We start from the raw sequence: 23,714 nt of genomic DNA, 5'->3' as shown, positions 1-23,714 counted from the left end.
GCATTGCTCAAAGCCAAAGTAACATGTATCTCAATAGCTAAGCATAAGATGATGGAGAAGTAGCTGAATGGCTAATAACAACTCAATTGTTACAGGTTATTCTTTATAGTAAGCAAAGAATACAATACTATTGAGTTTCCATAGGTTAAAAAATCTGCATGCTTACTGGAATATTTAAAATAAAATTAACGGTACTAATTTTCTTGCATCAGATGCGCATTTTGACAATACAAATCTCTTCAGTGATGCTCGTGGCCAAAATATTTGAAATCCAAAGCTTATATAAAAGATGAAGAGCTATAATCCAAAAGGTCCAAAAAGTATAGCCAAATCTGTGAAAAAAAACAGAGCTTTGCACGAGGGAGATACATTCCTTAATTTATAATAATTTCTATCATTTTGTAACAGGAAATTTTAATAACACAAAAAATCTGTATTTTCATTAAAAGATTGCAACAGTACTGTGAATGGTTCATAATGGCCAGGTTGTTGCATGCTATAAAAATAAGTTTTGGAAAAGTACAATGAAAAAAAGAACACAAAAAAACAAAGCAATGCCATAAGGACTGTTACATTTAAACATGGAAGGTACTCGGGGGAAAAACACTTTCCAAACAGTGTAACCAACCAATAGAAGAAAAATTAACATGACACCCATGACCAAGAAATAATTAAATGGAACAGCCCTAAAAACATATAATCTTTCGATCTGTAACTAAAATTGTAAAACATGAAAAAAACTAAAACAAATAAGTTGCCTTAGGCAATTTTCTGCTCTTTGGTTGGGTTGTTGTTTCTTTTACATATTTCTGATTTCTATTCTAAATTCAATTCTGGTTGTGAAGTAGAAATTAAAGCTCTGTTTTACATGTTTCAAGTGTTTGTTATGCGAGATTCAAAACATCAATGAATGGACAGTGTTATCCTGCAATTTCTAAAGATTACATATTTATAAATTTTATGCGGATAAAGAATAAATTTTTCAAAATGTATTAATAACACAAACTTTGATTAAAAACAACATTAAAAGGCCTATGTTTAATATATATATAGTATCACAACTTCAGAAGTAAAACAATGGCTGCATTATTTGTTTCACAGTATGTCTTGCCACTATTTTCATCGTTTGAAATTGTTAAATATTCACAACAACTAGATTTCTTTCAGAGTTAAACATTCTTCCAAAACGTACACATATATATTTTCCCAGTAAATAGAAATTACATAAATAAAATTATGACATATTTTCCACTTGAAGGATTTCTTGATCCAAAAAATGACAGTTCACAAATCTTAAACATGTATACCTGGATTGCTTATTGGTAAACATCTTATAAACAGATATTATCCAAAAGTAAAATCCAAAACAAATATTATCAATTTTACAGCCTTCTTGGAGACTAGAATAAAATTGTAATTATAAGAATTGAATGCTTTTAGTAATTTAAAAGAGTTGTCAAAGTGTGTGCACATTTCTAGAATGAAAAGCTTCTGCACTCCATACAAAATGTGCTTCGGTCTACACTTTTACACCCCAAAAAAATGCAAAAAGATGCATTCAATTCTTAAATAAGTATTAACTTCAAGCTAAGCATTCTGTTATTTTTAGTGGCCATATGACCTATTGTTGGCGAGATACCTTAAATAGTATTATACCAATTTCTTTTTGTTATAGTGCTGAATGAAAAAAAATGGACAACCAAAGGTAATATAAATGGTACGTTCTTCTTTTCAAATCAATGAGAATAAATGTATGATAAAATATACTTTTAAAACAACATTTCTTGCATAGATTTTTTTTAAATAATGAGACATTTTTCTCCCCTTTCATCAATTTGTAAGAAATACCCTTCTTAATTTTTTTGGGAGGGGGGTCTTCATTTCTATGTTTTTGTCTATTTTGACTTTTGTTTATATTTAAATTATACTTTTTATGCCCCACCTACGATAGTAGAGGGGCATTATGTTTTCTGGTCTGTGCGTCCGTTCGTCCATCCGTCCATCTGTCCCGCTTCAGGTTAAAGTTTTTGGTCAAGGTAGTTTTTGATGAAGTTGAAGTCCAATTGACTTCAAACTTGGTGCACATGTTCCTTATGATATGATATGATCTTTCTAATTTTAATTCCAAATTAGACATTTTACCCAAATTTCACGATCCTCTGAACATAGAAAATGATAGTGCGAGTGGGACATTTCATTTAAACACAAAAATGGAAAAGGAAACAAAACATATATGCATATAAATAAATAACATTTCTTATTTTCTGATGTAACTTTAATCTTTATATTAAAAGTAAACTTCAATACTGTAATGACAATTTCAAAATAGATTACAGTTTCTTCCACAACTTTAAAAGCACCACAAAAGTCATAAAAAGGTTAATATTTAGCGCTTTCATTCTCTGGTTAATATTTATTATTTCAAATAAACAGTGATGGTCTTAGAGTTGTTTCAGAAAATACTGTGTCCCCAACCCCCATTGCTCAGGGACGGCCACCATCAGAAATAAATTACAATAACACTTCCTTTGCATTTTGGAATTTCAAGTACAACCACCCACATAAAATGTTAAGAAATTGCCTTCTCTTTTGGAAGACATAGTATTTTCTGGAACAGCCCTTATGAAAAAATCGGCAATTAATTATGAAAAAAAAACTTAAATCACTTTTCAGTTTGTCAAAAACATATGTATAAATACTACCGTACATAAAACAATGTTAGAAGACAAGAAAAGAAGAACACAAAGTGTGATTAGATATTTCAATGATCTCTTTTTCTTTTTAACTTATTTATCCGATTCAAAAACAATTTTGAACATAAATTGCATAAAAAACAAGTGAAACTTAACTCATCAACATACAACAACACACATTGACAGACAAAATAACAGACTTTGGCAAACTCCATTACTTTTTTTTATTATTTTTTTTTTAACTCATATTAAACTTGCAAAGGATTTTTAAGCTTACTTTTAAACCAAAAAGATAAAATAATTTCCTCCAATGTCTTTTTCATGATGGTGCTTTTTAAGATAATGAAAACATGTAAACAAAATACCTTCTGTTTCAAATTAAAAACAATGCAAAGGGTTGTGTTTTAAAAAAAATTTATCATAAAACAAAACAAAGTTTCAATGAATTCTTACAAGAAATCAGAGTAAGTTACAAATATAACATGATGGGTATGGAATGATCCCAAAATATTTTTAATCAGCAGTTTCATTAGAAAAATAAGTATTAGATCTATCTTTGAATAGAAAAGTGGCCATTTTCAAAATGCCACTCGTCGAAATAGAGTGTCTTCAAAAAGTACATTCCAAATGCACTGCAAACTTCGGGACATCTAAACTTGAACAGCTCACGCATATATATATATTCATACACCATAACCTTTCAATTATCTTAAATATCCTAAATATGTCTGTGCGTCACGTTGCTTTTCCTAACTCTATCTTTTTCTGTAAAGCTTTAGCCGAATGGTAAATCATTGAATCTATTATTCCAGCCACTAGAAAAAAAGAAAAATAATCTAATAAAACATGTTATTTATTTGTGATGTTTGTTTTCACTAAACTAGTACATATTGTAGTTAAGGGGCCCGATGATGCCCGACTCTGTTGTGGAATTTTCTGACTGTGTTGAAGACCCATTGGTGACCTTTGGTTGTTTTCTGTTCTTTAGTTTGGGTTGTTCTCTTTGACACATTCCCCACTTCCATTCTCAATTTTAATAATAGCTGAATTTTTTTGTTTCTGATCTCTAACTTAAGTTAGACTCAACCAAATGTTATGAAAATTGTACACATTTTTTATTACCACTCAAGGTTTTTCAAGTCACAAAATAATGACAAACTTGTCAAGAAAATTACATAACTTGTTCTAGGTGCAGGAATCTTATATCTGTTCTAAAAATATAAATGATATAATTATTAAAAATTGAGTTATCTTCCTTTGTCCATAATTGTAGTTAAATCAACTATAACTGTTGAATCAACTACAACCAATGCTTTATACAATGCAATGTTCATAACTCTTCAGTAATCTCACCAGTAAAGACACCTCCTATAATTGCACATACACCAGTCAGAAAGTGCATAAATGACCTGAAAAAAATAATAATTTGTAAGTAATGTATTTAAATGGCATTTGAATTTTAAACAATTTGATGTTGTTAATTTTTTTTATTTTCTTATTATTTCTTTTTGCATTACTTCACAACAACACACAAGAAACTAGCAAATAATGTTACCTTTGTCAAGATAGCCCTTTATCTTCCAAAAATATAGTGAACAAAAATTTCATTATCTTGTCTTATAAAAAAAATCCTTTATTATTAAAAACTAACAAATTTGAGCAAGAAAGAACTAGAGGCTCTAAAGAGCCTGTGTCGCTCACCTTGGTATATGTGAATTAAACAAAGGAAGCAGACAGTTCATGACAAAATTGTGTTTAGGTGATTGTGATGTGTTTGTACATCTTACTTTACTGAACATTTTTGCTGCTTACAATTATCTCTAACTATAATGAACTTGTCTGTGTAGTTTCAGTGGAAAATGTTAGTAAAAATTTACAAATTTTATGAAAATTGTTAAAAATTGATTATAAAGGACAATAACTTCTTAGGGAGTCAATTGACCATTTTGGTCATTTGACTTATTTTTTAGTCTTAAATTGCTGTACATTATTGCTGTTTACAGTTTATCTCTATCCATAATAATATTCAAGATAATAACACAAAACAGCAAAATTTCCTTAAAATTACCAATTTAGGGGCAGCAACCTAACAAGGAGTTGTCCGATTCATCTAAAAATTTCAGGGCAGATAGATCTTGACCAGATAAACAATTTTACCCATTGTCAGATTTGCTCTAAATGCTTTTGAGTAATAACCAAAAACTGCATTTAACCTCAATGTTCTATTTTAAGCCGTGGCGGCCATCTGGGTTGGTTGGTCGGGTAAAAAAACACAATTTTTTAACTAGATACATCCAATGATGATTGAGGCCAAGTTTGGATTAATTTGGCCTGGTAGTTTCAGAGGGGAAGATTTTTGTAAAAGATCATGGAGATTTAGGAACTAGAGGCTCTAAAGAGCCTGTGTCGCTCACCTTGGTATATGTGAATATTAAACAAAGGAAGCAGATGGATTCATGACAAAATTGTGTTTTGGTGATGGTGATGTGTTTGTAAATCTTACTTTACTAAACAGTCTTGCTGCTTACAATTATCTCTATCTATAATTAACTTGGCCCAGTAGTATCAGTGGATATGTTAATAAAAATTTACAAATTTTATGAAAATTGTTAAAAATTGACTATAAAGGACAATAACTCCTTAGGGGGTCAATTGACCATTTCAGTCATGTTGACTTATTTGTAAATCGTACTTTGCTGAACATTATTGCTGTTTACAGTTTATCTTTATCTATAATAATATTCAAGATAATAACCGAAAACAGCAAAATTTCCTTAAAATTACCAATTCAGGGGCAGCAACCCAACAACGGGTTGTGGGATTCATCTGAAAATTTCAGGGCAGATAGATCTTGACCTGATAAACAATTATACCACATGTCAGATTTGCTCTAAATGCTTTGGTTTTTGAGTTATAAGCCAAAAACTGCATTTTACCCCTATGTTCTATTTTTAGCCGTGGCGGCCATCTTGGTTTGTTGACCGGGTCACGCCACACATTTTTTAAACTAGATACCCCAATGATGATTGTGGCCAAGTTTGGTTAAATTTGGCCAAGCAGTTTCAGAGGAGAAGATTTTTGTAAAAGATATATAAAATTTACAAAAAATGGTTAAAAATTGACTTTAAAGGGCAATAACTCCTAAAGGGGTCAACGGACCATTTTGGTCATGTTGACTTATTTGTAAATCTTACTTTGCTGAACATTATTGCTGTTTACAGTTTATCTCTAACTATAATAATATTCAAGATAATAACCAGGAACAGCAAAATTTCCCTAAAATTACCAACAACAGGTTGTCCGATTCATCTGAAAATTTCAAGGCAGATAGATCTTGACCTTATAAACAATTAAACCCCCTTGTCAGATTTGCTCTAAATGCTTTGGTTTTCGAGTTATAAGCCAAAAACTGCATTTTACCCCTATGTTCTATTTTTAGCCATGGTGGCCATCTTGGTTGGTTTAACGGGTCACGCCACACATTTTTTAAACTAGATACCCTAATGATGATTGTGGCCAAGTTTGGTTTAATTTGGCCCAGTTGTTTCAGAGGAGAATATTTTAGTAAAAGTAAACGACGACGGAGGACGACGACGGACGACGACAGACGCCAAGTGATGAGAAAAGCTCACTTGGCCCTTCGGGCCAGGTGAGCTAAAAATGTTATGCCACATTTTCCAGTAATAAATTAAGAAAATATAATTTAAATGGGAGATAAGAAGTTTGCAAAAAAATAGACTAAAGGGAGACAAGTCTTACCTCTGTTTTTCTGTATATTTAACCATCATTGGAGATATTTCATATATAACAAAGACTCCAGGTAACCCAGATTCTCCGGTGGTACCACCCACTACTTTGGAATGTTTGGTTACTGAATACTGGTTTGTATTTAATATCTGTAATAAAAATTCTGGTTCATATTTATTTTTAACAATAGTTTATGATAATTAATGGCTGCTTCATGTTCAGGGGCTAATAAAATGCATATTCAGGATGAGAACATGCTAATGTAATGTGAACATTATCCCTGCTTTGTAAATACATTGTACCTTCATGATTTTCAGTGCTAGTTCACAAGGTAACAGTATGCTGGAAACAATGTAACCAGACTGAGTAACCAGTACATGCTTTAATTCATGGTGCAGGAGTTTTTTTAGCTACATTGAAGACCCTTTGGTGGCCTTCGGCTGTTGTCTGCTTTTTGGTCAGGTTGATGTCTCTTTGACACATTCCCTATTTCCATTCTCAATTTTATGTTTGCTTATTTTAAGCATGTGTAGTCCGTCAATTGGGTGTCTCATTGGGGGGTTCTGATCCTGGATCCCGCTTTCTGTTTTGTCTGATTCCTGTATCCCGCTTACACTATGTACGTAAGCAATTCTCATTTTTTGTCATTTGCCGGGTCTTGCTAGACCTCATTTCCCATTTTCACAACACAATAATTTGGATTTTCACATGTCATGCTAACAAAAAATCAGCAATCCCGTGTCATGCTTAGACCCCATTGAAACCCACTCAATTGTGCTTATAATTTGTTATTTGTTTTTTAAATATCAAGTCGGTTAAGAGCTCTACAGAGCTTATGTTTACTGTGTTAATCTGTACATACTGTGGATTCATTTATTTTCGTGGGTACTAATTTACGTGGATGAAGGAAAACTTGCATATTCTAGGATATTTAATTTCATGGGTTTGCAGAAGTCTTCATACAAGCCTATGGAAAAAACAGCATTAATTTCTTCAACTATTTGTACTAACATAAATTCAGACCTACCTTGCTATCCACTTTAACATATGTTGTGGGTACAATTTTTACATAATACTGGAACATCATCTGAGCTGAAAAAGAAAACATAATCTGTCTATTTGGTATTTATACATTAATTAGATTAATTTTAAAAAAAGTTACTTTTCCAATAAAAGTAAGACACCCTTTATTAGCCTTTATATTCCCCAAGACACCATTCAAATCTTTTAATTAATGTTCTGACTTCAAGAGAGCTATAACATACTGTTTTCTTAAAGGTATGGTTATTTCCTATTATAACTTTGGACAGTAATGACAATTTAGTTTTTGACCTAAATCTTTATTGGTGTGTAGGCAGGGCTGCCAACAGATACATGCATGTTCATGCTTTTTTTGGCTGCATTTTCCTTTCATCTATTGCTTTTTCTCTTTTCAATTTTGGCAAAAGCTCATGCATTTGCTTCATGAAATGTTGGCAGAACTGGTGTACATGTCCTCTCATAAACTTGTATCCAAGTAGAACTTTTATTGAATGAAAATATGTTTAATCTAAAGTAAAACATCCATAACAAAAAAAATGTATATTAAACGGCCGTTGTGACACCGTTTTGCTTTTCGGTCCTTAGACCAACCGGAAGTCACGTTTGTTTCAAGAAATGCTTCTAAAAATTTCATAAAAGCACCTTGAAGAAGAAAACAACGTTCCCTTATTGTTATTACTGTTAACAGCGTGTTTTTTTATGTGATCTCGTTTACAAATAAAAGATACAACACAAGGTCAGTCTTTCCAAACAATCATGACAATGACAATATCGCTGAAAAGTGTGAAATGATGAGACACAATAATGCAATAATGTATTTACAGTTAGTGTTATAAACGTGATGCACCACATTGGTATTTAACATACACTTTCTAGAGACATATTTTTCTAGAGACATAGTTCTTCATGTTAGAAATAGACACCAAGCCACAACCTTAAAATAAATTTTTAAAAAGGGGGGATGTGAGGGTACCGTAGACTGGCGTAGTCATCATGGTCTTGCCCTAGTCCAAATAATTAAGAGGTCTTGGAAGGCATTAACATTAAGGTGTACATTATATTGCCTTGCACAAAAAAATACCAAAAATGTCATTTGGCAAGAATTTTTACCGTTATTTGTCATGAAGGTATCCCTATTTCAACCCTCTGGTATGATACACCTTATCACTTATCCCCGGTGACCCGGCTGCTTGAACTTTTGACGTCAACAACAATCACTTTTCTATTGTGACGTCAGATATTTTGTTTTATGACGTCAAAATTTTACGGGAACCTTTGTGATATCCAGTAATGGCGGACAAATAGTGATAAGGTGTATTGAAAATTTGACAACTAGGCCATCAAAAAACAAAGTTTTAATGAAGTTGATGTAAGCATGGTAAATTATTATCATGATTATAGGCAACCAAACAGCCTTCAAACATGAGAAACACCAAAATTGTAAAGCTAGCTTTAAAAGTTCCTGATTTATTAATAGTTAATAATTAGTTAAATTAAGAAAAATCACTGCCTTAACTTATCAAAGTCATCAATATTCTTTACTGTGTCATCAGATCATGTTTTCTTACATCATGTTCATTGTATGAATTTGAACTATGCATGCTTTTTCTTTGGAAATGGCGACGAGTTAATGCCTTCTAAATATCACAGAAACCCATGGCCATAACACAAGGATACATGTAATTATCTTGATTATGGTACTAATTGAAACAAACTTCTTTTTTTTTTTAATTTATAATGTTTCTTTTTTTTTCAGATTAGAAAAGCATGCCGGCTGTTCCTAGTGGATATGGGCAAACAGGGCCAAGATGTTTTGATAAAATGAAAATGGGATTCACAATGGGATTTTGTGTTGGTTTAGCGTCTGGTGCACTCTTTGGAGGATTTTCTGCTTTAAGGTAATATATAATTGTACAAATTAAACAAACTTGTCTAAATTGAAAACTACGTTCAAACCTATAATTGGGTTCGATAAAAATGCAATTTTTATATGTGTGCATGAAGAACAAATTTCGTTGTAGAAGGGTCTAAATACAGCACAAACAACATTTTCCAAAAGACCAAAATAGTGGAAAAGTATATATAAACAAAACACATTTGACTAACAGGTCGAACAACTGATGTTCTTTAACCCTGCTGATTGCCATTGGTGATTGCCAGATAAAATTGATCACAAGATGTTACAAAATGAAACTTGATATAAATTTAATACTAAACAGAGAACAATAAACTTGTGGCCAAGATGTTATGCCACAAAAATAAGGTGTCAATATTTTTTGGTACACCAGATCTGGATTTCAACAATAAATGTCTCTTCAGAGATGTTAGGCATCGAAACGGTATATTGAAGGCCATATAATTTACCCTCATTTTTAGATAAGACTCTTGAATTTTAAGAATCAATATAGGATGAACGGATCATATAGACTGAATAGTACAAATATATATATATATATAGACGAGTTGTATAAATCTATATGTACATTGAAGTTAACATTATGGCTTAAAAAGAAAAGAAAAAAAAACAAATCAACAAAACACTTTTAAAAGAAAACTAAACATGATCAATTCCCACTAAAATACAATGTACTATTATTGAATACAGATAGTATGACACTTTTCATATTTTTTTCCCTCATTATCTTGATATTACTTATCCTTTTTCAACCTGGTGATGTAATTATATGTAGCTTTAGATGGAATGATTTGATACTTGAGTTTCAAATATTTAATAAAATATTCTTTTATAGGATGGGATTACGAGGAAGAGAATTAATACAGACTGTTGGTAAAACCATGGTGCAAGGTGGTGGTACATTTGGTGTGTTCATGAGTATAGGAACAGGAATACGATGCTGACAGAGTGATAATAAACACCATCTATTGACATAAAACTCAGTGCCAGTTACTGTAGCCGAAAATTATAATCATGTTCACTTAAAGAAAATTTGTTTTGTAATTAAAGGTTGATATTATATAGGTTAGACATCTTTTGTGTTAATACATTTACTTGAAGAAATGGTATGAAGGATTAAGATGAGGCTTTTACTGTCAAAATTCAAAAACAAATAATTTCTGTCAGTTTACTAAAGTTTGATACAACTTTTTGTCTTCCAGTAATTTTGTGTAGTTAGGTTGCTGTCTCTTTGAAATTGATTTAGAACTCTCTATATTCCTATAACCGTGAAACTAAGGTCGTTTGATTTATGTTACACACCACCATCAATCTTTCAGCAGTCACTAGTGTGGCTGTGCTAATTCATGGTAGTCAGTTTTTATTGGTAGAGGAAGCTACAGTGCTGAAGAAGAACCACCAACTGACAATTCTAGTCAATTAAGATTGGAGTCCAGTACATTATTCAAACTCACAAACCTCTGTGTTAACAGATCTTAACAAGCTGAACTGACAATTCTAGTCAATTAAGATTGAAGTACCACATACATTATTCAAACACACAAACCTCTGTGTTAACAAGCTGATGATACAGAATTCCTTTAAACACAGCACAAAGGCATGCCTTGAGAATTACTCAACTATTCAAATTGGTGAATAAAAGGAGATATGGGTTATATGTTTATTAGACCGTCAACAAACTTCCAGAAAGACATTTAGAAGTTGACACACAGATTTAAAAAATAAACTAGTGCCTATTTAATCATTTAATGTTCAGTCTAAATGACCGGAACAAAAAAAGTCATGTAATAAAATTGAGAATGGAAACGGAGAATGTGTCAAAAAGACAAAAACCCGATGTACATAGACTCAAAGCAATGCCATCAAAACCAAATAACAAAAATAACAAAACAAAAACATGTGAGAAAAGATCAGCATTTACAAGGTGTTTTCCCTGATGAATAAGGAACTCCCATAATGATACAACATTTCTTATTTCAAATTCAATTTATTCGAAGTCTCCCATGACACTGAACACTGCACATAAGCTCTGGAATATAGCCAATGTCTGTCTTTCAAAACACAACACAACGATCCCTAATGACTGTTGAGATAGAAAGCTTGCCTACTTGGTAAGATTATTTGTCAGCATACTCATTATACTGTGGATTCATTTATTTTTGTAGGTATCAATTTTCGTGGATTACTGAAAACTTGTTTATTCGTGGATATTTGATTTTTGATGGTTTTTTAAAAATCTATATACAAAGCCTATTAAAAATATGATATTCGTTGAACATTTGAATTTCCGTGGTTCACCTGAACCCACGAAAATTGGTATCCAACGAATAATAATGAATCCACAGTATACAGTTCAATTAATTCAACACAGTTAACAGGAGTTGTAGGACTGACAATTTTTGGAATAATACCACAATGTCACCTTGTAAAATGCAACTCCTCTAATTAGAATTAGAAGATGTGGTCTGGGTGCCAATGAGACAACTCTCCATCTAAGTCACAATGTGTAAAATTCAACAATTATAGGTCAAAGTACAGCCTTCAAAATGGAGTTTTGGGTCACATTGAAACAGCAACCTATTATAATATGCCCTAAAAGACTAGTGTAAAACAGGAACACTTGTGTAATGTAATGCTTTCATACTGGTGGTATTATTTGCTTTTGTTATTAGTGTAACTGGCCATATTCTACAATCATTTAATGGAACCATTCATATAGTTGTAATGGGACATGGACCATTTTTTCAACTATAGTTCCACAATGTCTCCATTAAACAATGCAATGAGATCTTTTGAATGCATCAGGATATTTATGGTGGAATGATTATGGACTCCTTAGTTAAATAGCTTCCCAGTTGTATCTTTTTTTTGTTCATATCCACATCTCTTTTCATGCTTATTGCTGTTTTTGCAGAAATGTAACCCTTATAGTAAGTTACGCTTGAAATTAAACAGAAACAAAGGCATGTTGTACAAATCTATACAGTACACACAAATTGATTCCTTATCTACAAAGCCACACATGATATTTCTCTACAGCAAAACAAACTGGCTAAATATGGCTATAAAACTGCTACTCTAGGATTATTTTCTGATATAATTTATACATGTATACTAGAATGGTTAACACATAATGTTACAATATTGAAGAATTCATCTCATTTTATCAACATTATTTCAATATATTGCACATTACATGTACTTGTTTTCATTTCTATTTAAAGATTGTTTCTATTCAGTCTAAAACACTCCCCCAGGACATTAGGTTTCTTACTTCTACACCATTTGGTCTCCATAATACACAGGGAAGGTACTTGGAAAATGGGGTAGCCATTAATAGTCAAATTTAGTTTCTAATACATTTTCACTGTACAAAACATCAACCCAATAATGAGATTTCAACATGACTTTTATGTGTCCTTTGTAAGATTTATGGATTATATCCAAATATGATTATGGATTTACAACGTTACATAAGGATTATCTCCCATACTGCTCAGTTTTGTAAATACTTGCTATTAAATTATGTAACATATATATGATAATTAACATTGTCCAATTGATTTTACTATCTCAAAATTATCGCCCCTGATCCTGCTAAAGTCCTCCCTGATATACTTACTTTTGTCTGCTATATGTTCCACATTATCCAATGGATTTACTATTCCACGATTATCACCCCTTAACTCTTCTACACTCCTCTCTGATATACTTATTTTTGTCTGCTATATGATCCACATTATCTAATGGATTTACTATTCCAGGATTACCTCCCCTTACTTCTACTACACTACTCCCTGATATACTTACTTTTATCTGCTATATGTTCCACATTATCCAATGGATTAACTTTTCCAGGATTATCTCGCCTTAACCTCTTCTACACTCCTCTCTGATATACTTACTTTTGTCTGCTATATGTATCATATTATATAATGGATTTACTATTCCAGGATTATCTCCCCTTAACTCTTCTACACTCCTCCCTGATATATTTATTTTTGTCTGCTATTTGTTCAACATTATCTAATGGATTATCTCCCCTTTACCTCTTCTACACTCCTCCCTGATATACTTACTTTTGTCTGCTATATGTTCCACATTATCCAACGGATTAACTATTCCAGGATAATCATCTCCAAATGATAAATGTTTTATATAATGTGTAAGATTAAACTGAAAAGAAAAAAAATACATACAATTGTTAATCAGTAACTGTTTTGGTACAAAATGTACCATCAAATTTTAGATTGATGATGAGAAAGGTTAAAAATAGTTTTGATACAAATGTTATAAGAGATTTATAATACTGTAAATTCAGAAATTATTGCGTGCATTTATTATTGCGATTTTGTCATTTTAAACTTAATTGCGATTTTAACTTTTATGATTTTAAGAAAAGTCATGCTTAATTCAGTTAAAATATTACCAAATGCTTTTTAATTATTGCGTTTACAACTCTGTCACATTATTCACAATAATAAAAACCTCGCTGTAATTTCTGAATTTACAGTAATGTGTATTTCCTAAATAAAAAAAGCTTTAGCAGATTATGGTGAAAATGATATCAACAATTTCATTCAATTGTGTTGTTATCAAAAATCCATTTTACCTGAAATTGTTGATATCAATATTGCATTTATTATTCATTAAATTCTATAGCCAGTTTTTCTTGGTATATTAATTATTCAGTTTTCATCATGAGCTAATGATTGAATGGTAATTTTTTTTTGCTTTCATGTTAGGATTATCAGCTCTATTCCAATAACTGCATGTTTATAAAATTTAAGCAATATACAAATATGAACATTTGTTATTTGTATAAAAAGAAAGTCCTTTCTGCAGTAATTTAGATCATATGTTGTTTCAGTCCATTGCTTAGGAATTGCACAATGAAAGCTAGTGAAAAAGATGGATCATTGTAAAACCAACGTTTTTTATGAAATAAACTGACATTGTATCATTTGTATGACTTCATCAGATATTGTTATGAGATACATGTTTGTCACATAATTTTTCACTTATTTGTGTTTTTAAGTATTTTGTTATCAAAAATGAACTTTTTTTATTTATACAAAATCTAATTAAAATATCAATCTAAGCTTATAAGGATCTGACAACACTCATTATTCACTTTCTGCGCCAATTTTTTTTAAATCAGTCAATGAAATTTTAGCCTTTCAATTTTTTTTTTTGACAAAACCAGAGAATCCTGAAATGTCTTTCAAACAAAGTAGAATGAAATATTTCAGATCCATGTACCAGTATAAAGCAAAGATTGGACAATGGATTAGTATTTTAATCAGATTGTTGATTTATATGGGGTGTTTCATTGGGGGGTTCGATCCCGGATCCCACTTACTGTTTTGTGAGATTCCCATATCCCTCTTACACTATGTACCTATGCAATTCTCATTTTTTTGCCATTTCCAGCGTTCTGCTAGACCTCATTTCCCGACACAATAATTTGACTTTCACGTGTCACGCTTATAAAAAAATCAGACCCCAATGAGACACACTATATGGAATACATGTAGAAAACAATTAAGAACTATGTTAATTATATTTATCTTATATCTTACCTTTTGGCCACCAAATGCTTGTAAATCATGAACTAAAAGGAAAAAATACAGATAATAGATTTATATGGTATTTTAAGTTAATTTTTCTAGAGGTAATGGATTTGTAATTTGGGCTGATTTTATCACAAAATGTGTAATAAAAGATTGAATATACACAATAACCCACAAGCTGAATTAGAAACTGACGGATTCTTTAGTTCTGTCTGAATCATTTATGACATTATTTTTCTAAATAATTTTTGTGTATCTCAATTTTCAGTTAATTTTTCATGCTATATTTCCAATATAAAATTCATAAATTCAAATGACATGTTTTAAAATTTTCTGTAAATTTCCAGTTTATTGTTTAACAATTATCTTAGGTTGTAACTCCATCAGGCAAAGTTAGAAATCCTTTTGGTTTTTATACTCTAGATAATAAATTACATTAAGAGTCTGCTGGTCTGGAGTGAATGTTATTCTAGAAACATGTGTCATAATCACATTCATATAAAAATTTGTATTTACCATGAACATGCTGCTGTTGAAAACTTTTTCCAGGGGCAAAATGGAAATTTCCAGCAACTCTGTTAACTTCTAAATATCCATAGACCAGACAACCTTCATTTTGTTGGGCTTTCATCTTCTGTGACCACCCTTCTCTCTCACATTGTTCTATATTTTCTGGATTATTAAAAGCCCATCCTTTCTTCCTATAGGCTTCTCTCACATCTTCACAGTTATTACAACATCTGAAACACAAAGTAAATCAAATTACGGTAAATTAATTAATTATTGCAAGGTTTTTAGTTTTTAATGAGACTATGTGAGGATTGTTATAAAAAGAACTGACACTCTGATATCTATGACATGATTATGATGTCATGATATTTATATATCTAAATGCATTTTTTTCCCTATTTTGTACAAGTTTTTTTTAAAAGCGCAATGTATATTTATCCTCTTTTTAAACAATTTCCCTTCCTTTGAATTAGAATGTGAAACTAAAAGTTCTACAATATAATTATCAGAGGACACAGCACCCTAGTGGGGTTTAACCAAACCGAACAATGTTTAACTTATAATTCTCACTGTCAGGACAATGAGAACAAAACAAAATTTCAAATTATTCATTTACACTCAAAACTTACTGCCCATCCTTAGTCTCTGCACCATAACAACTTTCACATCTTTTGGGATCTAATGGTTTAGTAACTGCCTAGAATGTAAAATTATAAAATTAATCAATGTATTCATGAATGTTCAAATCCACATTTAAAGTTAAAAAGTTGAGTTTTATTAGTGTAACTTTATCTATATTTTTCTTTTAAAACATTCGAAGTCATGGAGTGAGGGCAGTACAGGCATCTATAGTTGCTAAATTTCTACATCCTTTCGGTGTTTTCCCAAGAAGTTTCAAATAGCACCATGGAAATTAACAAAGCACTGGATTTCTAAAAATCTTTCAAGATAGCACCATGGTCATTGATGGTAGAATATATAGCGCAATGGTACCATAGAGCTTTAAGGTCCTGGGGAGATCACTGCCTTTGGTCACTAGTGGAGAATTGGCAATCATACTACATCTTTTTATTTAATGTAGATGTGATTTATAACTAATTGACTGTAGAGATGAAATTTGATTTTTTTTGTTAACAATGGGAGATAACTATATATATTACTTACTGTTGTTATATTCTTTGATTCATCTCCTAATTCTGAAATACAAAATATAAATACAAGATTAAAATGCTTCAGCACATTTTTTATCAAAACACCTAAATGTGATAGTTACTGCTATTCAATGAGTTTTCACAACCCATGACATTATTCTACTGGTTTTTTTCCTACCACAAGGCAATTAAAAATCAATTGATGCAATCATTTTTGGTAGTGTGTCTTCCATTCATGCCATTACAATTTGTAGAATTCCAATTTTAGTGGATTTCCATACTTAACCTGAACAACAAATTTAATGTTAAAGTCATAAGAAACCTCAAATTAAAAAAAAATATGCATATGTTTTTTATAACTAAATGGATAGTTTTCATTATACAACTTATGTACATATACTTTTTTTCTGAGGAAAATTCTTTAATTTGTCCACATTCAGAAGAAGTTTACTTATTTTTAATTGCTTGCTTCCAGCAAGCAATTCGCCGACATATTTTCCGTATGCATAGTGACCCGAGCGTAACCCTCCTCGTAAAAATCTAGTGACTACAAAACACATGGATCTGTCATTGAAATAAACAAATATCTAATTATACATGTTAAACACGTGATCAATACCCATGCTTTTTGTGATTTGTTTACTATAAGGTGACAATCGTTAAACTCGGCTTCAAAACACGGCATTTAATGAGCAGCCATATTTGTTAAATCATAACAAACAGAGAGAAAAAAATTGACGATTATATGATATATTTGCGAAAATAATGATAAAATCTTACAGAGAGGACTAAGTTTATAATGTATACATGGATTGGTTCAAGAATTGGACAAACATTATTTTTCACCACTCACTCGTTTCATATGATTTTAATGGAAGCACACTTTTCTTATAAAATGTATGCACAGCAAACTTAAGTAAAACAACGAAATGAAATATTGAAGAAAATAAATAAATCCTCAGAATATTAAGTGTTCATAAACTGTTAAAATAATTCCTTTCAATTGACAAAACGTGTATTTATGGCATTCTAAATTTTTAGTCAGGTATACTTGATGAGGTTTTTTTTAATGAGCCAGGAAAGATTTTGATAATTATAATTTTATTGTACATCATGTACATATATCATGTATATGATACAGATTTATGGGCAAATGACCGCCACTTCTGATATATCTAATGTATAGATATAGGAATATGTGGTGTGAGTGCCAATGAGACAACTCTTCATCCAAATAACAAATTAAACCAGATGCTTCGCAGGGCGTAGCTTTATACGACCGCAGAGGTTGAACCCTGAACGGTTGGGGCAAGTATGGACACAACATTCAAGCTGGATTAAGCTCTAAATTTGGATTGTGATTAAATAGTTGACACAGCATAGGTTTCTGACACAGAATGAATGTGTTCTAATGAACTTAAAAATTTTGTTTTCTCTTAGAGCAATTCTAAGAGTAAATAAAATGTAAAAAAACTGCTTGTTATCACTGAATGATAAAGATTATTTAAATTTATCAGTTGGTAGTAAAAAGTGAATATACATTGTATATTGTATATAACAAAGATTTAAGTTGATTCTGGACAAAGAAAGATAACTCCAATTAAAAAAAATTCTTGCAATAAGATATTTCTTGCTTACTATTTTGGACAAAGAAAGATAACTCTAATTAAAAAAAAATTTGCTATTTCACAATATTGTGAAATTAGATATTTCTTGCCATTGCACAATACTGTGCAATTGAAAAGACTTGCTATTCCACAATACTTAATATAATAATTTTAGATCCTGATTTGGACCAACTTGAAAACTGGGCCCATAATAAAAATCTAAGTACATGTTTAGATTCAGCATATCAAAGAGGCCCAAGAATTTAATTTTTGTTAAAATCAAACTTAGTTTAAATTTGGACTCTTTGGACCTTAATGTAGGCCAATTTGAAAATGGGACCAAAAATGAAGAATCTACATGTACACACAGTTAGATTTGGCATATCAAAGAACCCAAATTATTCAATTTTTGATGAAATCAAAAAAGTTTAATTTTGGACTCCGATTTGGGCCAACTTGAAAACTGGGCCAATAATAAAAAATCTAAGTTCATTTTTAGATTCAGCATATCAAAGAACCCCAAGGATTCAATTTTTGTTAAAATCAAACTAAGTTTAATTTTGGACCCTTTGGACCTTAATGTAGACCAATTTGAAAACGGGACCAAAAGTTAAGAATCTACATACACAGTTAGATTCGGCATATCAAAGAACCCCAATTATTCAATTTTGATGAAATCAAACAAAGTTTAATTTTGGACCCTTTGGGCCCCTTTTTACTAAACTATTGGGACCAAAACTCCCAAAATCAATACCAACTTTCCTTTTATGGTCATTAACCTTGTGTTTAAATTTCATAGATTTCTATTTACTTATACTAACGTTATGGTGCGAAAAACCAAGAAAAATGCTTATTTGGGTCCCTTTTTATTCCCTAATTCCTAAACTGTTTGGATCTAAACTCCCAAAATCAATACCAATCTTCCTTTTGTGGTCATAAACATTATATTTAAATTTCATTGATTTCTATTTACTTAAACTAAAGTTATTGTGCGAAAACCCGGAATAATGCTTATTTGGGCACTTTTCTGGCCCCCAATTCCTAAACTGTTAAAACCAAAACTCCCAAAATCAATCCCAACCTTTCTTTTGTGTTCATCAACCTTGTGTCAAAATTTCATAGATTTCTATTAACTTAAACTAAAGTTATAATGCGAAAACCAAGAAAATGCTTATTTGGGCCCTTTTATACCCCTAATTCCTAAAATGTTGGGACCAAAACTCCCAAAATCAATACCAACCTTCCTTTTATGGTCATAAACCTTGTGTTAAAATTTCATAGATTTCTATTCACTTTTACTAAAGTTAGAGTGCGAAAACTAAAAGTATTCGGACGACGACGACGACGCCAACGTGATAGCAATATACGACGAAAATTTTTTCAAAATTTGCGGTCGTATAAAAAGTAAACCATTATAGGTCAATGTATGATTGAGACCGAACATTTTGAAACATGTTAGACTGCAATTTCATTTTTAAGCTTTTGAAATACTGTAACAGTATAAAATATTATGACACAGACTGCATATCTAACATGTCTACTCAAATATGCAAATTTTTTTTTATTGCAAGTATATCAAATGTGTAGGAATGGATTATGTTTTTGTCTTAAAATGAAATGTTGACAATTTATTATACACTCTGTATAGTACCTTCTTTCTCCGGTGCTTCATCTATTTTATTTCCTTCTAAATCTATTCTTTGTTTCCATAAATGATGATCCACATCTATCTGCTGCTCTCCTGATACATCCATGGCATCTATACTTAAATCTGAAATATTATATAAAAGATCAGATGAAACACATTGATTTGTTGTCCACTACATACATTACATGTATGTACATCTACGGCATCTATATCTAAATCTGAACAAAACATAAAATGACGCACATTGAATAGCTATACACATTGAAATACATTGAAATACATCATGTACATCTACCACGTCTAGTATGGGATCTATATTTAAATCTAAATCATAATCATTATACAATTACAATGAAGAAAAGTAGTCCCTTTTTACTGTTCACTTCAACATACAAGTGTACGTAATATCATGAAATATACATCCATACTTAGGTAAAAACAAAATCTATGTCTGTTTCCTGTCTCCCTATAGCTACCTACTGTCAAATGACTGTGCTATAATTATTTTCATGCCTACTTAGTACTTTTACATACATGTACTTCAATAAAAAAAATTTGGAAAGGAAGTTTAAAGCAAAGTGGTCTAAACTATATCAATGTTGAAATACTTACATGCACATGGTAAAACAGGGAATTTAACTTCTATATTTATCTTTAATTTCTGTCCTCTAGAGGTGTCTACAAACAACTCTGGTGTTACTTCATATGTTAGGTAGTAGTTCAACTCTGACATAAACAGTATCACCATAATAATGGAACTGACTATAGTCACTGAAAATACAAATCAAACTCTGATATTTATATGAATAACATGTAATAATCATGATGATGAAACTGACTATAGCCACTTAAAATACAAATCAACTTTGAAAGGGGTCTCATTGGGGGGTTCTGAAGCAATTCTCATTTTCTTGCAATTTCCCGTATCCTGTTTGATAATATTTCTCAATTTTCACTGCACAACAATTTGACTTTCACTTGTTACGCTTACGAAAAATCGGCAATCCAGCAGCATGCTTAGACCCCAATGAGACCCACTTTGAAATGAACAGTTTCACCATAATAATGAAATTGACTAAGTACATGTAGTATAGTCGCTAAAAATATAAATTTACAGAAAATTCTCTCAGCAATATTGAATCAAACTTCAACATGTTCAAAGCAATGTATTTGTTTTACTGTTTCATAAGCAGTCTTCTCGCTGAACCACCAGCCCAGGTATGTAAAAATCAAGGTCTGTAGAATCATCTCTATAGACATGTCAGATAGAATCAGCTTTTAATAAGGTCTCACTGTCTGTAGATCATGTAGATTTAAAAGATTATTGTGAAGACTGCATATGACAGGTCAAGTGTTTTAAATTGTCAAATATTCTTCTTCTTCTTCTTCTTTCAGTACAGAGTCGGACTCTTCTTGAGTGTATAAATGACTCTTGCTCGTTAAATCATGAGGCCTTCCCTCCTCACTTAATATAAACTATTTACAAGAAAATTATTTACAAATAAAACTATGTACATCTGGGGTCAAAGGAGTTCTAGGTGTGTGGTATCAGGATCGTTCGCCCTAATAACATGTTCGCCCTGAGTTCGTTCGCCCAGAGAGTCTGTTCGCCCTACTAAAAAAATACTGATATTCAGGGCATTGAAGTTGAAAAAACTTATTCAGATATTTCTATGCTATATATTCTTGAAATTTATCGAAACAGGGAAATATTTAAAAGTTAATGGCTTGTTTAGGATCGTTAACTGTTCAATGACAAAATAATTCGGATCACTGATTATTGTGATACTTGTCTTTTGATGGATTATTAATAAAAATCCAATGTTTTGTTTTGATAAAATATTCAGCTTGAAATTGATAAACACAATGATGTACGAACTGTAAATTATGAAACGGATTTACAAGTTCATTATTATACTCGGAGACAGTCCTAGTCTCAGTTATACTGCATACATACATGATTGACAGCTGAATACAATAATTTTGTTAACAAATATCAATAAAGAGAAATACATTGTATACCAATTCTACTCTGTAAATCAAAGAAAAAATGATAAAATGATTGCGGCAATATAAATATTCTGTCAATTTGTTAACAAACTTTAACATATTTAAAATTATGCGACTGGACAACAAACAGAAATAAATAAAAATATGGGCGAATGGACCCTGGGCGAACAAGTATCAGGGCGAACACGTAGTATGGCAAACGTGAATCAGGGCGAACGGACCCGGATTCTTGGTGTGAAGCTCCTGTCACATGAAATGAAAGAATTTGCAAAAAATGCTCCTCTGGCTGTGTTGAAAATGAAATCCATTTTTTAACTAACTGTGAAAATTTTAAATCAGATAGAGATGCTCTCTTTGACTTTGTTTGCCAAAGAATTCCAAATTTTTCTATACTGGATAATCAGCATAAATTTATTTATTTATTAAACTGTGAAGACAATCAGGTCCTTAATGCTGTTGGTAAATTTATTAAAGTGAATATGAGTTAGTAATTGTATTGTTACTGTATGTATAATAATGTTTGTATCTATGTATCTATCAAATTAATATTCTTTTTCCTTATTCATGTATGCTCTGTATGCCCCTTGTGGGCCCTTAATTGGAAATAAAATATGTTCTGTTCTGTCAAGGCCTCTGGCAGGATGGTAAGGCTGGCCTTGAACTCTTCTAGTGTATCTGTTGTTGTGGCTTTTTCCGGTAGAGTGTTCCATTCCCTGGTTGATCTTGGGAAGAAGGAGTACCTGTATTGATCTTTAAGAGTGCGCTGTTGGTGTATGCGGTGGCCTCCTCTGGTCCTTGAATCTCTGGGTTTGTAATAATTAGAGGGGTCAATATCCACCAATCTATTGCGGATCTTGTATGCCATGGTGAGTAGGTCTTTGCAGCAGCCATCTTTAAGAGGCTCCCATTTTAGTCTATTCATTAAGGAGCTGACACAACCTGGGGATATGTCTTGGTATTCATTGTACACGAACCTAGCTGCCCTTCTCTGTACTTGTTCTAGGTCTTTTTCAAGGTTATGTTGATAAGGGTCCCATACAGTGGAGGCGTATTCCAGGGTTGGTCTGACCATGGTGATGTAGGCTTTGGCTTTGACTTCTGGTATACACCGTCCTAGGTTCCTTCTCAGAAAGCCTAGTGTCCTTGATGCTTTGCCTACTGTCTGGTTGATATGGGTCTTCCACTGTAGGTCTGACATGGTTTATGAAACAGGTGTTTTTCTTGTGGTTGTCGTATCTAATCATGTCAATAAAATGACAAAAAGATCATGACAGCTACCTGTTTGTAGTTGTTTTGGAGGGATATCATATATTTTTACTTTTACCTGTAGCTCCTCCGAATGTTTTGATTCTAAAATCTTCCAACGTCTTCGGATAAGCATCGAACTGACGCAGTTTCTCGAATACATTTTGTTTATTCATTTTCTTCCATTCAATTTAACATACAAAATCAATTTAAGTTTGAAATAAACACAATTTGTGTCGGCGAATTGAAACAACGAACGTGTATTGATCCCGGAAGTGGATAGCAAACTGGTCTTCACACTAGAGTATTTTGGAAAAAATATCCGATTACCACAAAACAGAGATAAGACAGAAAGAACACATATAGTACAGTTGCTCATAGTGACAGTCCTTGTTGGAAGTGCGCATAATAAATATGGTCAAATACGAGAGTTTTTTGTAAATGACAAGCCTAAAGTGACATAAGCTATCAACTTTTTGTTCACCGAATTGACTTACATTCTCATATTTTTTTTACAAAACAATGAAATCAAGGATTTGTATAGTTAGACTAGTTTCAACTATACAATATCTTG

The 23,714-nt window shown here is 31.7% G+C and overlaps 2 protein-coding genes across 2 annotated transcripts; one reads left to right on the top strand and one right to left on the bottom strand.

Annotated features, from left to right (window-relative positions):
* Window positions 1-2,121: 2,121 nt before the first annotated feature.
* On the bottom strand, window positions 2,122-23,415 carry LOC134691100 (endoplasmic reticulum-Golgi intermediate compartment protein 3-like). The gene is made up of 12 exons (XM_063551332.1): window positions 23,220-23,415; window positions 20,498-20,656; window positions 19,889-20,008; window positions 16,644-16,675; window positions 16,109-16,176; window positions 15,486-15,709; window positions 14,979-15,010; window positions 13,476-13,572; window positions 7,468-7,532; window positions 6,453-6,589; window positions 4,047-4,102; window positions 2,122-3,508 (listed from the first exon to the last, which is right to left on the bottom strand). Exons 1-12 carry the CDS (start codon window positions 23,314-23,316, stop codon window positions 3,429-3,431), a joined length of 1,167 nt encoding a protein of 388 aa, XP_063407402.1. The 5' UTR covers window positions 23,317-23,415; the 3' UTR covers window positions 2,122-3,428.
* LOC134691099 (reactive oxygen species modulator 1-like) lies at window positions 8,050-10,465 on the top strand. Its single transcript, XM_063551331.1, has 3 exons — window positions 8,050-8,217; window positions 9,238-9,379; window positions 10,232-10,465. The coding sequence occupies exons 2-3, from the start codon at window positions 9,249-9,251 to the stop codon at window positions 10,338-10,340; spliced, it is 240 nt and encodes a 79-aa protein (XP_063407401.1). The 5' UTR covers window positions 8,050-8,217; window positions 9,238-9,248; the 3' UTR covers window positions 10,341-10,465.
* Window positions 23,416-23,714: the final 299 nt, after the last annotated feature.

Source organism: Mytilus trossulus, chromosome 11 (assembly GCF_036588685.1).
Source record: "Mytilus trossulus isolate FHL-02 chromosome 11, PNRI_Mtr1.1.1.hap1, whole genome shotgun sequence".
Lineage (NCBI taxonomy): Eukaryota > Metazoa > Mollusca > Bivalvia > Mytilida > Mytilidae > Mytilus > Mytilus trossulus.
Note: the sequence above shows the minus strand (reverse complement) of the source record. Positions and strands in the feature narration are given on the sequence as shown.

Bases quoted from the DNA above. Each gene is read 5' to 3' on its own strand.
- LOC134691099 (XM_063551331.1), top strand. From the start codon at position 9,249: ATGCCGGCTGTTCCTAGTGGATATGGGCAAACAGGGCCAAGATGTTTT. The intron at 9,380-10,231 runs GTAATATATAAT...ATTCTTTTATAG, and splicing joins GGAGGATTTTCTGCTTTAAG to GATGGGATTACGAGGAAGAG.
- LOC134691100 (XM_063551332.1), bottom strand. From the start codon at position 23,316: ATGAATAAACAAAATGTATTCGAGAAACTGCGTCAGTTCGATGCTTAT. The intron at 20,657-23,219 runs GTAAAAGTAAAA...TTGTATTTTCAG, and splicing joins AACATTCGGAGGAGCTACAG to TGACTATAGTCAGTTCCATT. The intron at 6,590-7,467 runs GTAGGTCTGAAT...TTTTTATTACAG, and splicing joins ATGTTAAAGTGGATAGCAAG to ATATTAAATACAAACCAGTA.